Genomic DNA, 16406 nt, shown 5'->3' with positions numbered 1-16406 from the left:
TCTCCCTCTCTCTCTCCCTCTATCTCTCTCTCTCGCTTGCTTTCTCTGAACTGCAGGATGATCATTCTGCCTGGAACTAAGCCAAAAAACTGACTGCGACATCGCTCTTGCTGTCCAAACAAGGTCAAACAGTTTGAAGACGGCACCTCGTCATGGGCAGGAACAGAGGCACCGACCCAACTGGCAAGCGCGCCGTCTATCTACCTGACATAGTCCAGCTGGAGTAAGACGATTTTTTTTGCTTTTCTTTTGGGATTTCTGTTCTTTCAGTATCAGCAAAATGTCAAATCCCAAGGAACCAGTATGGCTACCTGCTCGTCTGTCCTGGCTGAACTTTAGTACGCTGCTTCGGATCTTCATCCTGGCTTCAGGAGTAGCAGTCGTCACTTGTCAGCCGGTCCAATACACTACAGTCACAACAAACTATGGGAAACTCCGTGGATTTAGGGCGGCATTGCCTAGTGAGATCCTGCGCCCTGTGGAGCAGTACCTGGGCGTACCCTACGCCATGCCCCCTACAGGAGAAAGACGGTTCCAGGCACCTGAACCACCCAATTCCTGGTCTGGCATCAGGAACGCCACGCAGTTTGCCCCTGTTTGTCCTCAGTTCCTGGAGGACAGATTCCTGTTGAGTGACATGCTGCCTGTTTGGTTCACGGCTAATCTGGACACGGTGGCTACTTACGTACAAGACCAGAGCGAGGACTGCCTGTATCTGAACATCTACGTGCCCACAGATGAAGGTAAAGTCTGCATGCTTTGTGGGGAAAAAAGATAACTCTGAAACTCTCAAAGATTGCTTGGCGTCAAATGGTTCTATTTACCGTATGGTTCTGTACCATTGGAGAACCTTAGCGAGTTATGAAGTATTGTATTTCACACGACTAATGTCTGTTTCAGCCATTTGACTTCATGAATATGTATTTTGGGGGCGTTTCTACCAAAAACTGCAAAATAGGTCATTTTGAGAGCAGAGAATTCAGAATTGGTGGTTTAGGTCCAAAAGTTACAGCAAAATTTACGCGGGGAAAGTTCCTTGTATTCAGATTCGGGTTATGCAGTCCCTTAAGTCGATTTCAGAGTAGTTCACGCCTCCAAGGTTGCCAGATATTTCTTGAGCAGAAGCGTCTAGACCACCGCCTTTAAACACAAATCCTCTCTTTTAAAACAAACAAACAAAAAAAATCGAGGATAGAAAATGCGGACTAAAGAAAGATATAGTGTTTTTTTCTTTTCTTACTAATGTAACGTAAAATCAAGAGGCAATGAAAAAATGAATTAAAGGAGCTGAGTATCTATTTAGTATTCCACCTGTCTGATGCCATTTCCTTAGTTAATACTAATATTAATCCTGTGGACGTGTATCTGAATGATGCGTTGTGAAAAGTGGAGGCGTATAGGTCATATTCGTGCAGAGACGCTGTGTCCCAGCGTCCCTTTCTCTCCGATGTAGAGTACGAGTACTAAACGTGTAGATTATAGTCAAGTCCAGTCAATATTTTTGAATAACGTTTAGGGTTAGGATGTCAGTAGATGTCAGTAGATGTCAGTAGTAATGAGATAAAGTGAGTAGGTGCTTCTTTTTTTCTTCTTTTTTTTAAATCTGAGAACACCACGGTTTCATGTAATTACCAGTAACCTGAACCAACATGATCAGCCTTTGGCATGAGCACCTTTCAGTGATTTATGGTGACCTTTACTTGAAGTATACTGTACATTCCTTCCTGGAAATAGTCTTTGTGGTCCAATAGTCAAATCAGAAAGAAATAAAAAAGTAAAAAAGCCGAGCTGTCAGATTACAGGCAACGTTTTATTAAATTGTAGGTAAAGTATGTTGTCGTTGATGCTCTTGTAAACAAGCATGTCCTGCAGTGACGCAGAGGCCGAGACATCCATGTTACAGATGAGCCTTACAGCACATTAACAACACTCATAGCTCATAATCATGCCGAGTCCCTTCTCCAATAGCAGGCAGTTTGCCATAACCACTCACGGTACGTTTACCTGCTTCTCAGTCACGGCTGATGACGTGTTATAGATGCTTTAAATTGGATTACTGTATAATCACAGCGGCGTTAAATCCTCAAATCTAACTGTACAACTGTAGTAGTAGGAGGAGGAGAAGGAAGAGGAGGAGAAGGAAGAGGAGGAGAAGGAAGAGGAGGAGAACTGTTCAGAGCAGAAATCATTATGACTGATTCCATCACATGGCCAACCTCAAGTTATTGCTAGAATAATACAATAACAGCTAACATGAGCTATCTTCACAAACCAAAATTAACCTAAAAAGATCTTAGATAGTAAAATGTAGTAAAGAAAGTGTAGTAAATTCAGCAGTGCTGTGGTATGAAGAAGGCAAAAGATTTGACCATCAAGCGAGCTCAAAGTTTCGGTAAACATTAACACAGGAGTAATGAAAGAAACCTAGAATCCAACCCAGGTCTTCAAATACGAAGACGGAGGGAAAGGTTTTATACAGTAAGAATCATCAGCAAGTCTGTGGATATACATGTCTTATTAGAAAGTGTTGATAAAATCCAGATGGAGGCAAGACAAAGCAGGTTTGAATTTGACCTCCTGTTTAACAGGGCACCTAGAGTTGTTTTCCAGAAGTTGTCCACATCTTGTTTATCCATAAACACCCTCCTACGAGCAAAGCGGAATCCATCTATATGCTAATCTGCTTCTAAAAATGATCTGAAAAGTACAATCGTGGGGAGCGTGATTACATTGCCGCTTCGTCGAAGGTCAAACACAAACAGGAGAGGGATTTCAAATTCCCCACGCCGTCTAGACACCTGACGCTGCGCCGGAACGACTCCCTAATGAACATCTGTAGGCATCTGCTGTGAACGGCTAGGTTAAGCTTAGAGAGAAGAAGCAGTGAAAGCAGTACATTACAAGATGAGCATGCTTATTAGCCGGGATTTAGCGTGACTAACCGGCATGCTGTGTTCCTCTGACCGAGACATTTGTTTCTGTGACTCACGAGCTGGCATGAATAAGTCTGCTCGCGTCTGCAAGGTGGAAGATTTTGTGTTCTGCAGTGAATCTGTAGCTAGAAGCATCATTTTAAGCGGAGGAATCGTCCAAGGACACAGATTTACAGCGCCGTGTGGGCGAGCGTGTCCGTACACAGGGGTGAGAAAAGGCCTCTGATCAAGGAACTGTGCTAACACAAATACCCACAGAGTCTCTAGGTATGTGTGTGTGTGTGTGTGTGTGTGCAATGGAGTGTATTCTCGCCACACACACCTGGCATTCCTGGGATTGGCTCCAGATCTACCACGACCCAGACCAGGCTAAAACATGTCACTGGCCCTCTGACTGCGTCTACAAACTGGTGGTGTAGCATGAGCGCTAGTAAGCGAGTGTGCTAGTGTACATGAGCGCTAGTAAGCGAGTGTACTAGTGTACATGAGCGCTAGTAAGCGAGTGTGCTAGTGTACATGAGCGCTAGTAAGCGAGTGTGCTAGTGTACATGAGCGCTAGTAAGCGAGTGTGCTAGTGTACATGAGCGCTAGTAAGCGAGTGTGCTAGTGTACATGAGCGCTAGTAAGCGAGTGTGCTAGTGTACATGAGCGCTAGTAAGCGAGTGTGCTAGTGTACATGAGCGCTAGTAAGCGAGTGTGCTAGTGTACATGAGCGCTAGTAAGCAAGTGTACTAGTGTACATGAGCACTAGTAAACAAGTGTGTTAGTGTACATGAGCACTAGTAAACAAGTGTGTTAGTGCACATGTGCGCTAGTAAGCTAGGACGCAAGTGTAGAAATAGATAGGTTCGAATGCAAAAGTGCAAGTATATACAGGCTGTATTGTACGAGTATGCAAGAAAGTGTGCTAATGTATACATACTTTAGAGTGCAAGCATGCTAGCGTGTTAGAATATGTTAGTACATGTGCTACTAAGCTACCGTTTGCTTACTAGGCTAGCATGCAAGCATAGTAGTAAGGTAGTAAGTATGCTAGTATGTAAGACTGATTCACGCAGAGTTATGGTCGGTCTGTTTTAGGCTCAGGATGATACTTTTCTGAAAACTAATATTGCGGGTCTTCTCCACTATAGACCAAAACTCTCTTCGTTCCCAGATAATAATGATGCCATGTATTAACGGAATCAACGGAATCACATTTTCTGATCTCAAGAAATGAATAATTTTTTAAATATTTGGTCATTGCAGATGTAAGCGGTGAGGAAGAGGACGTGCTCAAACCGGTGATGGTGTACATTCATGGTGGCTCTTATGTTGAAGGAACGGCGAACGTGATTGACGGGAGCGTCCTTGCCAGCTACGGCAATGTCATTGTCGTCACCGTCAACTACCGACTGGGAGTTTTAGGTACGTACTAAATCTTTTCCCCCAATTAGATTAGAATTCTGATTGCGTTCATCTCTCATTTCGCACGTTATTAGACCAAGTGACAATAAAAAAACATACGGTAATGTGGAAATAGAAAAAAAAAAAACATACGGTAAAGCATACGGTAATGTGGAAATAGAAAAAAAAAAAAAAAACATACGGTAAAGCATACGGTAATGAGGAAATAGGAAAAAAAAAAAAAAACATACGGTAAAGCATACAGTAATGTGGAAATAGAAAATGTCACTAGCATAACTACTCGCTATAGCTATACTGTTGTTAGTTATTTTATTTTTCTGTATATATATATATATATTACAACATATTTCCTAAATAATTATTATGACATTCTTGATCTGCAGACGTTTAACTACCTGCTGAAAGCTGACTAGCTAATGGCAGCCATGTTTGTTCACTAACCCAGTTATTGTTTAAAAAATACAGTTACTGATTAGCAGAATGATGCAGGATACCGACTTTCAGCACCATCAGACGCAGGGGTCCTGTTTGACACCTATTTGAATTGAGCTTTGCAGGCATCTTAAAAATCACGTCATGTAACCCAGGCTCCGCCCTGCTAGCCATGTGATGGCCATATTGTTTACAAATATCAACATGTTTTGGATGATTATTGAGAGTCAGATTCTGAGCATTTTGACACCAATTTTGTGAAGATTTGCAAAAACTCCTAGTCGAATATGGCTTGGTTTTACATGCGAAGAGATCAATAGCACCCCCTCTGGCCAATTTATGTGAGGCTGTCAGGTGCTAGTGGGTCTAGTACGACTCTACCACTCAAGTTTTGTTACGATAGTGCTATGTTAACCAGTCAAATGCCTACTGAAAGCTGATTGGCCCATGGAAACCATGTGTTTAGATATTCAGGTCATCATCAGAAGTCCACTTAATGATTAGGACAACTATGCATTGTACCAAATTTCAGCTCTACCAGGTGACCATGTATTTTAAATGTGACTCCGCCCCAAACACTGCATTTGTCTTTGAGTTTCGATGTGTAATACGTCTCTCCAGGATTTTGCGATCGCAGAAATGAACACAAAATCAAGAAAATTCCGCAGTATAAATTTTTTTTTTAATTACCGCAGATTTTCCGTAGATTTGGACCAAGACGTGTCATGTCCCGTCATCACAACAAGCATTCAGCCAAAGCCCGCTGTGCTGAACATGAGTACAGCTAAAAGGTCTCATTTAAGACAAACATCACGGTGAAAGATATCTATTTCGTGCGATTGCAATTTCGCCAAATCGAGTCGTTTTCCGTAAAAAAGCACAAAAAACTCCACAAATTGCATCCCAATTTTTTTTTAAACGCCTCAGAGGAGTTATCTACATGCAAGTAATTTCAGTATGCTGAACATCCTGCTTGGAAAATTAACTTAAACCTCTCCATCACCTGAATCTGATCAGGAACATGAGCAGGTCTTTCCCTGCATAAAGATTATAATGATGTGATTGTTCTTCCATTTAACACATTATCAAGTGGATTATCCACCTCTCTAGAGCTGATAGAAATTTAATTGGGATTGACCTCATTCAGTTTATTCTGTTCCGTGAGTTTATATAAAGGTTTTTAAACCAGATTAAGGCTTCAGAGTGTAGAAAATGACAGAAGGGAAACGAGAGCTGAAGTAAGAGCCATCCCAGAAAGCATGTACTCAGAGAGACTGTATGTGGGCCAAGCGCCTCCCAGATGAAGGCGGATGGATAGTTTGATGCCACACTGGTGTACAGTACAGTACTGTGTGCTTGTGGTGCGTGTAAGAGGTAACTCTTTCTATATAAAATGCTCTTCTAATAAAGAGCTGCACCTGCTTGTCCCTGTGTGACTTGTGGGGTGGTTTATACTGGGAGAAAGGTGTTTGGGGACAAGCTGGAGGGGTAATGACTAATGTGGCACACCTCAGCCGTGTTATTCCACCTATATCACTGTGATCTTCTCTCGAGTTCTCCCTGAGTAGTGAAGTGATCATGTGCATCGTTGTGAGTAGAGCAAATTAAACGCTGAGAGCAGACCGCGAGCCAGAAAGCTGCAGCATTATTTGTTTTGAAAAAAATTTACATGACATTACATTACTGCTGTTCCAAGGGAATGACCCTGAAATAAAACATTTTTTTCCACTGATGCCCAAACCTTGAAGTTACTCAGGAACAGAGGAATTGAGTCCCCATTACCCAAGTGTCCAGTCTTTAGCCAAAATGCAAGAACAAGAAAATCAACTGCACCAGAAGATAAAGCCCTCATATGGATTAATACCTCTAGCTTGAAATTATTCACCAAGTGAAATCGGTCCTTCGAGGTCACACATCGGGATCAGGGGGTCGACTTTAAGTTCTGATCCCACTTGAAGGCAATCCCTAATCATCTCATCACTGGAGAAATGTTCTCCCCTTCCTGGATGCTCCGATCTCCATGTTGAGACTCGTTCGGGTGTGTTTGTGGGCAGCCAGTCTTATTTCTTGCTTGAGGACAAACAAACAGTGGTTTAGGACAAATTGTGGAAATGATAGTGATGGGAGTATTACAGGAGTCCTGCAGTGACGGGGAGAACAGTATTGTGCTTGTCCCAGTGTTTGATGGGGCTGTATGTTTCTGTGTAGACTCCCACAAGGTGAACGCTGTTTCTAAATTTGATGCCTATCCAATGCCTCATACTGTCGAGTGCTGGATTACCAGGAGCGGCTTGTTTTAACACAATTCGACTAAGGGCTATTGGCAGCTTCCGAGAAAAGTGAATAAAAGGGTGCAGACACAACGTGTCCCCAAGGTGGAACGTCTGAGATCTGAGATTAATTTAAAGGCCACATCAGAACCTGAACTCAACTTAAATAAGGAGCTGTACCTTTTATCCTATGTAGATCTGGCCTTTAAAATAAAATCCACTAGAAGAACTGAATAGATTGGAGGATTTGGTGTAGAATGGAGGAGATAAAGCAGTGGCGTGGTGCTCTGAAACCAAATAACAAAATCTGCGTTTGTGTTGATCTAATTTGCCTACATGGAAATGGCAAAGATTTCATGTGCATGAATTTATCACTAACTTGGAAGATACTTGCTGGATTCTGGCACATTAATCAGCCCCAGAGCCCGACGTCCTACCTTCCTTACACCTTTTGAAAGCTGTTTTCTCTTTGAATATAGTAATCACCAGAACACTTGCAGGAACAACTCACACTGATGCTGGAGTATCTGAAAGGAACTGATGAAAAGTATCATGCTGATTACAAACCGATGTGAAATGCAGCTTGTCCAACTTCAGAGAGTGCTGGTGATGTCAGCGGGACAGTGTGATGGTGAATACATGTCTGTGACTCGGGTTAAACTTCTTGGTGAAATGCTGCTGGTTTGTTTAACTGAAACAAGATGGACGCCATAAGGATGTGACCAATGTTAAGCAAGTTATGGTCATAGTAAGCTATGTTCAAATGTCTGGACGTTCTCTCATAACATAACAGTGTTAACACATCCTTAGAGCAGAAAATGACTCGATCTGCATCAGTGGACCTTAAGAAACCTTTAAAAAGGTGCATCATGAAGAGGAACTGAGTTTCTCTGCTTTTCTGGCACAGTATTCCTGTTAGATAAGCCAGAGTCTCAGCAGACACACCTTTTGGGTTAGGGATAGACGAGTATCAGCTATAGCCCTCAGTAGTTAGTGGAGAACTGCATATAATGAAGTATTAATAGAGCAGAGATGTGCACGGATTGAAGAGGTGGCCCATGTAGTCATCTAGGCCCGTGAACAGTTCCACTGGACTGGATCATCAAGCACTGGTCAGTCCACTAAGCTCAAGACTTACCTCAACATAATATCGTGGCAGACCTTTGTGTTTCTTCCAGGTTGTACATTGTGGTACAAAAAAATCTTATCTGGTGGCCGTCACATTCCAGAGCTGCTGGTAATGGAGACTTGGAAGATCATGCTAATCATATTATTCTGTACCTACTAACCACAGACACAAAGCTAGCTCAAATATAAAGGGTTCAAGTAAAGGACGAGGTCTGTCCTTCCACTTACATTCCCCATGAGACAGTATAAAGTCCATCCCCCTGCTGCTAATCTGATCTATACTTTGATGATGACCAGCTGATGAAAGGTGGAGGGTTATCACTCCTGTGCGCATGCTAAAAGGAATTCTACAGGTGCCACATCAGGACATCTTTCCAACAGGGTGGAGTAAGTAGATCAAGGACAAAACGAGCCAGTCATGATGCTTCAGAGCCTCTGCTAACAAAACCTTTACTTCCACGACCTTGGTGGTTCGTATCAGCAGACCTGCTCCTGTGAAATTACAGCAGGTAAATAGAAGTTGATGTGGCATGGTCGGTTCTGATAGATTTATAGAGAAAAGACAGTGAGGTGGAGGATCACCAGGATGTGGAATAATGGATGACACCTCAGACAGTCTGGGGCACCAGTGTGAGTGTGTTTAAAACAACAGTGATACAGGATACTTGGTATCTTTGTCCTGGATTATAATTGTTGTGTGTATGTTGTTTTATGTTTGTTTTTTTTAAAAAATCTTTTATCTATCATCATATGAGAGTGAAGGTGTACACTGCTTAGCTGCATGGATCAGAGGCTCATTAAAAAGGGATTGCAAAATAATGAAATGAATAAAAGAAGAATGCTGATGACCCTGGAATAAATTGTCAGGGTGAAACTTCTGCATCACAAAAAAGAGGGGCTTCAATTAACCTTTATCAAAAGGCGTGTGATTTATGTGTCGGTGGGTGAAGGTCACTTCGTTTGCACTCATCTGAAATTGCCGTGTAATCACCCTCTCAGCACAAAGGATCCATGGATTTTGTTTTTTAAAACAATTATGATACGTCATGACCCAGGTTATATCATTCAGATTAAAAAATATTTTAAAAGACTTTTAAAAGAAAAACGTTGATTTTGGGTAATCTTTTAAAATTAGGGATCATGTAACAGAATAGGGCGCACGGTGGATTAGTGGTTAGCATGTTAGCATGTTCGCCTCACACCAACAGGGTTGGGGGTTTGATTCCCGCCGCTGTCCTGTGTGTGTGGAGTTTGCATGCTCTCCCCGTGCTGCGGGGGTTTCCTCCAGGTACTCCGGTTTCCTCCCCCAGTCCAAAGACATGCATGGTAGGCTGAATGGAATGTCCAGAGTGTCTGTCGTGTATGAATGGGTGTGTGTGAGCTCAGCTATGGATTGACACCCAGTCCAGGGTGTGCCCCGCCTTGTGCCCGATGCTCCCTGTGTTAGGCTCCAGGTTCCCCGTGACCCTGTAGTATAAGTGCTATAGAAGGTGGATGGATGTAACAGAATATAGGATCTTTATCTACTTTTAATAGTGCAGGCTTGTGGTAACACAAATTTACTCACATTATTCACTACATTAGGAAATTAACAAATCATAAATGACGTAATTAATAAGCTAAGGGTAACAGAGCTAACAGAGTCATATTCAGAGCCATATTCAGAGTTGGTGATTTAAGTCCAAAAGTTAGGTCAGTGTTTACATGGGAGAAGTTCCTCGTATTCAGAGTCGGGATACGCAGCTGCTTAAGTCGATTTTCTGGGTGCGGCATTCAGGTGAGGAAATCATGTGTGTAGTTCACACCTCCACGGTTTCCAAGTCGTTGTTGTTTTAAGTAGAAGCGTCCACCACTTTTAAACACAAACACAAAGTCACCTTTAAGATTGAAAAATATCAGGGATAGAAAATGAGGACTAAAGAAGGAGATAGTGTTTTGTTTCTTTCCTGTCGAGCGTAATAGATAACATAACATAAAAGCAAGGAACTATTTAAAAAGACGTATAGTATACTGCTGTGGGGATGGTCCTAGTTATAATTATCACATTCATGACCGTTCACGACCGAAGTTTAGTTTAATTGAACAGGATGGCGTCCACACTCGTTATTCAGCAGCTCATAAAATAGCACTTGATCCAGTGCATCTTATTGTGTTTGTGTTTTATTTTAATATTGTGCTCTGAAAGTTGCTCCATGAGCACAACTTAATGAAGATACTAAATTGAGTTCTCGAAATCATAATAAGTTTAGTCTATTTTATCATACTTTTATTTCAGTATTTTGAGTTGCTGAATTAATAAAACGATGCCATGTTAAAATGAATCGGCCCGTGTTTAAGTATTTAATACTGGCCTTGTAATATAGCCCAAATTTAACAAGTGGTTATTGATGTTTGTTTAAATACACTAAGAAGAACTTAATAAATGACTTAATATGCAGATTAGAGTCCATATAAAATAGCACCAGTTAAATGTCAGCAGCTAAACTCAGTAATGTAAGTACTGGAAACTTCCACACAGCCTCACTTGTGAATTTTATAAATGAACCACTACAGAGTAAGTTATTGCCTTTGGGCTTATTTTTACTCATGGATTCATGAATTATTCATGCTAATTACTGCTGTAAATAACGTTTGTTACGGGAACCTTCATATATAGCGTATGAAATACTCTGCTGTATCGGAGTATTCGGAGCTTTAGCGAGAAATGCCATCTGCTGTTCCCAGGTATAATCGATCATCCAGTCACATCTGACCCATTTAAAAGAGGGACATTTATCAAATGAAGCAGCCATTAGCTAGGAATGAACATTGACTAATGAATTTATCTCCATGCAAATGAACCGCACTGGAGGTTATTCTCAGCAGCGCAAGACATATAGGGCGTGGTTTTAAACCAAGGTGTGTGTTTGGTTCACATATTGAGTAAGAGTTTATTTTTAGGAACAGAGCTGTACTGAAGATTTGATGAGTGAACATCATTCACTGTGAAGAAACTAGCTTAAATTTTTTTTTTAGACTTTTCAATAAAACTGTCTCTCAGGTTTTCTGCTCCAACTTGAGTTGTTTAGCTATTTGGTTCCTTTTTCCGGGTATGTGAACCGTTAACTATAACATAAATGTTCTTTAAGTGTTTTATTCCTTTTAAACCACACCAACTTGCCGACGATTAAAAAAAAAAAAAAAAAATTATTAATGAAAGACACATACTTTTTATCCACTTATAGTTACATTTAATGTTGTGGAACGTCCACGAAACAAGTTAGTTCCAGCCTCTCTTCTTTTGTTTATTTTATTTAATTTATTTTTATAATGGTTTAAAAAACACAGCTTGTGATGTTACTGAAAAACAACAACAACAAAAAATTGAAATAAAAATGTAGCTGATGGTAAAGTTAGCACGCAGGTAGACCTGAAAGTAAAATCTAACATTGGGAGTACAGAAATACAAAATAGCAAAATATCGTTCTTCAAAACGGTTCTTTCACATTAATTAATAAACTGAAAATAACTTTTAGGCCGAGGGAAGAGAGTCACGCTTAAGCTAGAATAAATAGGTGTACGGTAATTTCATCCGGTGTATGGTTAAGACATATCTATACTTCCTTAGCTATGTACGAGTATACATCCTGATCCTTCTTTAAGAAGGTACAAAGAACACATTTACTGTAATGAGTTGGAGAATCCATGCGTCATTTTACACATCCTGGAAGACAATGTATTTTTTTCTCTCCAGGAAATGCACTGCTTATGGCATGTTTTTGTGGCCCTGTGTGATGGTACACTGTCACCTGAGCTGGGGATTTTTTTTAACCTGTTACGTGAACGTTTCCAGAATGCCCTTTGTCAGTCCCCTGTCTGACTGTTCTGTTGGTGGCTTCTATTTTTAAAGTCCTTTAGGCAGTCGAGTGTTTTCTCCAGTGATTTTTCGGCACAACTGTCTATCTTCACTATGGCCCTTGAAATCAGATACCCACTCTTCTTCATTGTGGGAGACATTCAGTCCCTGCGGATACCTTGTAATGGTATTATTTTCATTATATTATACTAGCATCGTTGCCCATTCTTTTGAAGGGTGCCAATAATTCTGACTGTATATGCACTGGCTAAGAACAGGAGTAAATAATGTTCAGGTGGTTTATTTCAAGGTTCACGAGCACTGGAAATCAGTCTTTATTTGTCTTTGCAAGACTTTTTGTATGATTATCGTAATCTCAGCCAATTTTATGTCAAATAAACTGCGGTACAATATTTTAGGGTTCTTGAGCACAGGCGATCAAGCTGCCAAGGGGAATTATGGACTCTTGGACCAGATTCAGGCTCTCAGATGGGTAAAAGAGAACATCCAGGTTTTTAATGGAGATCCTCGAAGAGTGACAATATTCGGGTCTGGAGCTGGAGCGTCATGTGTCAGCCTGTTGACTTTGTCCCACTATTCAGAAGGTAAATTTCTTATTTGCACCCCCACCAATATCCACTGCAGAATGTATAGAGTTTGAGCTTTAAAATGTTCTTCGTCTGTTCAGATTTAGTACTAATATAATTCCGGTGAATATATTCTCCAGATCTGTTCCAGAAAGCAATCATTCAGAGTGGTACAGCTCTGTCTAGCTGGGCCGTTAACTACCAGCCAGCCAAGTACACGCGAATGCTGGCTGAGAAGGTGGGCTGCAACGAGGACGACTCTATGGAAATGATCCAGTGCCTCCAGAATAAGAACTACAAAGAGCTCATTGAGCAAAACATAACTCCTGCCAAGTACCACATTGCTTTCGGACCTGTAATTGATGGAGACGTTGTGCCAGATGACCCACAGATCCTGATGGAGCAAGGCGAGTTTCTGAACTACGATATCATGCTCGGGGTAAACCAGGGCGAGGGCTATAAATTCGTGGACGGTATCGTGGACAACGAGGACGGCGTTGCTGGAAATGACTTTGAATTTGCTGTGTCGGACTTCGTGGATAACTTGTATGGCTATCCAGAAGGGAAAGATACCCTGCGAGAGACAATAAAGTTCATGTACACAGATTGGGCAGATAAGGAGAATGCAGAAACAAGACGTAAAACGTTGGTTGCGCTTTTTACGGATCACCAGTGGGTGGCGCCCGCTGTGGCCACTGCGGATCTACATGCTCAGTACGGTTCACCTACGTATTTCTACGCCTTCTACCACCACTGCCAGAGCGAAATGAAGGCAGGCTGGGCAGATTCTGCTCATGGAGATGAACTTCCATACGTTTTTGGCATCCCAATGATTGGCCCAACTGATCTCTTCAGCTGCAACTTCTCTAAGAATGATGTAATGCTGAGTGCTGTGGTTATGACCTACTGGACTAACTTTGCTAAAACTGGGTGAGTAGATTACACCAACATCTGCTTGAAGCAGTTTATTTGCATTTCATAATACAGCCATTCCATTCCATTTCACAGTGCCAATCCTGAAGCATGCCCAGCGTGTATCATTTCAGGCTTACCATCTACAAGACCTTTGTTGTACCTTTTGAGGACCCATACTGATGGTAGAGCATATTTAGCCATTCATTTAATCTTGATGCATTCGAATTTTTGTACATTTTGCCATCACTTTTAAGGATTCACGCTTAAAACATCTTTGTTGTGTATTTTTCAGAGACCCAAACCAACCGGTTCCCCAGGATACGAAATTTATTCACACCAAACCTAATCGCTTTGAAGAAGTAGCATGGTCCAAATACAATCCGAAGGACCAGCTGTATCTTCACATTGGTCTCAAACCTCGTGTCCGAGACCACTACAGGGCCACGAAGGTTGCTTTCTGGCTTGAGCTAGTGCCACATTTGCACAACATCAATGAACTTTTCCAATACGTATCATCAACCACCAAGATCCCGCCTCAGGATACGACTCCTTTCTCATACACCAAGCGCTTATCCAACAAACTCTGGCCGTCCACCACCCGGCATCCCTCGGTTCCTTCGTCCAACACCAAGCAGTCCACAGACCAGCAGAAGAATTCGGAGCATGAGGACAGTTCTGTAACCATAGAAGCTCGAGACTATTCCACCGAGTTGAGCGTCACTATCGCCGTCGGAGCGTCCTTGCTCTTTCTAAACATCTTGGCCTTCGCAGCCCTCTATTACAAGAAGGACAAGCATCGTTTTGAGTCCACTCGGCGTCCGAGTCCGCCGAGGAACCTTGTTAATGATGTACCAAGGGTTCCAAGCGAGGATCTAATGTCCTTGCAGATGAAGCAACTAGATCACGATCATGATTGTGAGTCATTACAGGGGCACGACATGCTCAGGCTCACTTGTCCTCCGGACTACGCCCTCACTTTACGCCGTTCCCCGGACGACTTCCCAATCATGACGCCAAACACCATCACCATGATCCCCAATTCTCTCTCGGGTATTCAGTCACCGTACCATCCTTTTAATCTGTATGCCAACAGCACTCCGAGCAATACCGGCCTCCCTCATGGACACTCTACCACTAGAGTATAATTCAGTGCCAATGACTGTACTTTACAAGCAGCAGATTATTATTTAAGTCAAACAGAGTGCACCTGCTTGTTTGGAGACGAGCACCAAAGGTGTTATTTTATTACTGACTACTCTATGAACTATCTCAAATAACCTGTATAATGTGAACAATGAATGTAATGATTTTCACATTTATGGCAAAGCCAAGCAAGCATAGGACTCTCCTTTGATCTCTAGGACTACGCTAGCCTATATGAGAAAACCCATCGTTTGTGTCCTGATCTCTTTGCTTAGATTGCGCAGTGATCTCCCTCAATCCTGTCAGTAATATCATCAGGGTTTCTTTGTTGATTGGTTGCTCTGATAGAAGCAATAGATGCATTCGCCGTGATCATCACAGCTGTCTTTAAGCACTGAGATCAATATTTCATTATTTATTGAGCTAAAGGTTTTGCTATAATTAGGCTTGTGCAGTACTGACTTTTCCCTGCTCGCAATTCACCATTTAAATAAAAAAATAACTGATTTAATTATCCAGAACCGAAAAAGAAAACGATCATTTCCAAACCCATTTGAGATTTAAGGAGACCAGACTGATAGATTTGATCTTGCCTTAATGAACCGAAAACATTCTCCATTTACCTTTGCAGAAAGCAAGCTCACGCCGCGAGTCCCGAGAACCCTGAGATCGTGAGAGGTGAGGAAAAGGGGCGGGGCTCCTAGGCAGTTTGTTTGATTGGAGAGAAAACATCTGCACGGCGTACTCCGTTGTAAAATGACTCCACTCCTATACAAACTGCGTGAAGGTTTGCAGGTCTGGTAATATAATATAAACGGAATAAAGGTCACTGCATATTGTGTAGAGATGACGAAATCGTTATGTCGCACAAGCCTAATTATAATGTTATAAATGTCTCCTCATAACGGCATTTCCTGAGATCCTGAGACAAGGGAACATTAAGAGATCCGGATATCATTGTTCCGTTCATACAGTTTAAATCCAGACAAAGAGATCAGAGTGCAGTGTAAATATCTGTGCCATGTATTGAGTGCTCATTCTGTAAATCTTACGAGCTTAGCTCCTAAAGGTAATTGCCTTAAACGGGCAATAATCCTATTTCTCAGTCCAAATACTGCTTATTTAAGAGCCTAAGGTAATGTATATAGCTTAGGATAAAGCACAAAATGAAGAAAAGGCTAGTGCTTGTATTGTTGTTTCACTTCTAAAGACATGTGCTTCATGCAGACGCTGTCTATCTTCTCCATTTCATCCATTCTTAACATGCTGTTGGTGTTTTAGATCTCATTCTCATGCTGATCGGTTACTCCGTGCCTCAAAGGCTGAATGTCTTTTGTGATTTTCGAAAACGTCCAAAAATCGAGAAACTACTTGTGTGAATGTCAAACTTTGCCAGTCCTCAGGAAGTGTCAACAGACATGCTGTCATTTATTTACTGCCTACACATTACAGTGGAGACAAGTCGCAGGATTTTATAGCCCAGCTGTTTTTATCCGCATACACAGCTCGTAGCTTGTTATACATCACGAAAGGTTTGATTTAAGCCTGACCGCGGTTAGAGTTCCACAATTTAGTACCTTACACTCCAGAGTTGCTTCATTTACAGAGAAATCAATGTGCGATGCTTTGATTTGTCCACCATTAAAGTCTCACGAGGGCAAGGAACCATAGAGACATTTCTAAGAACCATTCTCCATCTGCAGTGTGATGATGTCATACAGCACAGCCCTTTAAAACCAATGCTCTGAAATTCTTA

At 41.7% G+C, this 16406-nt stretch overlaps 1 protein-coding gene across 1 annotated transcript; it reads left to right on the top strand.

Moving 5' to 3' along the window:
* The first annotated feature begins 348 nt into the window (after positions 1-348).
* Positions 349-15055, top strand: nlgn4xb (neuroligin 4 X-linked b). Its single transcript, XM_053627809.1, has 5 exons — positions 349-743; positions 4182-4340; positions 12425-12610; positions 12733-13522; positions 13800-15055. The coding sequence occupies exons 1-5, from the start codon at positions 509-511 to the stop codon at positions 14650-14652; spliced, it is 2223 nt and encodes a 740-aa protein (XP_053483784.1). The 5' UTR covers positions 349-508; the 3' UTR covers positions 14653-15055.
* The last annotated feature ends 1351 nt before the right edge of the window (positions 15056-16406 follow it).

This window comes from Ictalurus furcatus, chromosome 6 (assembly GCF_023375685.1).
Source record: "Ictalurus furcatus strain D&B chromosome 6, Billie_1.0, whole genome shotgun sequence".
NCBI lineage: Eukaryota > Metazoa > Chordata > Actinopteri > Siluriformes > Ictaluridae > Ictalurus > Ictalurus furcatus.
Note: the sequence above shows the minus strand (reverse complement) of the source record. Positions and strands in the feature narration are given on the sequence as shown.

Bases quoted from the DNA above. Each gene is read 5' to 3' on its own strand.
- nlgn4xb (XM_053627809.1), top strand. From the start codon at position 509: ATGCCCCCTACAGGAGAAAGACGGTTCCAGGCACCTGAACCACCCAAT. The intron at 744-4,181 runs GTAAAGTCTGCA...TGGTCATTGCAG, and splicing joins CTACGTGCCCACAGATGAAG to ATGTAAGCGGTGAGGAAGAG. The intron at 12,611-12,732 runs GTAAATTTCTTA...TATATTCTCCAG, and splicing joins TTTGTCCCACTATTCAGAAG to ATCTGTTCCAGAAAGCAATC.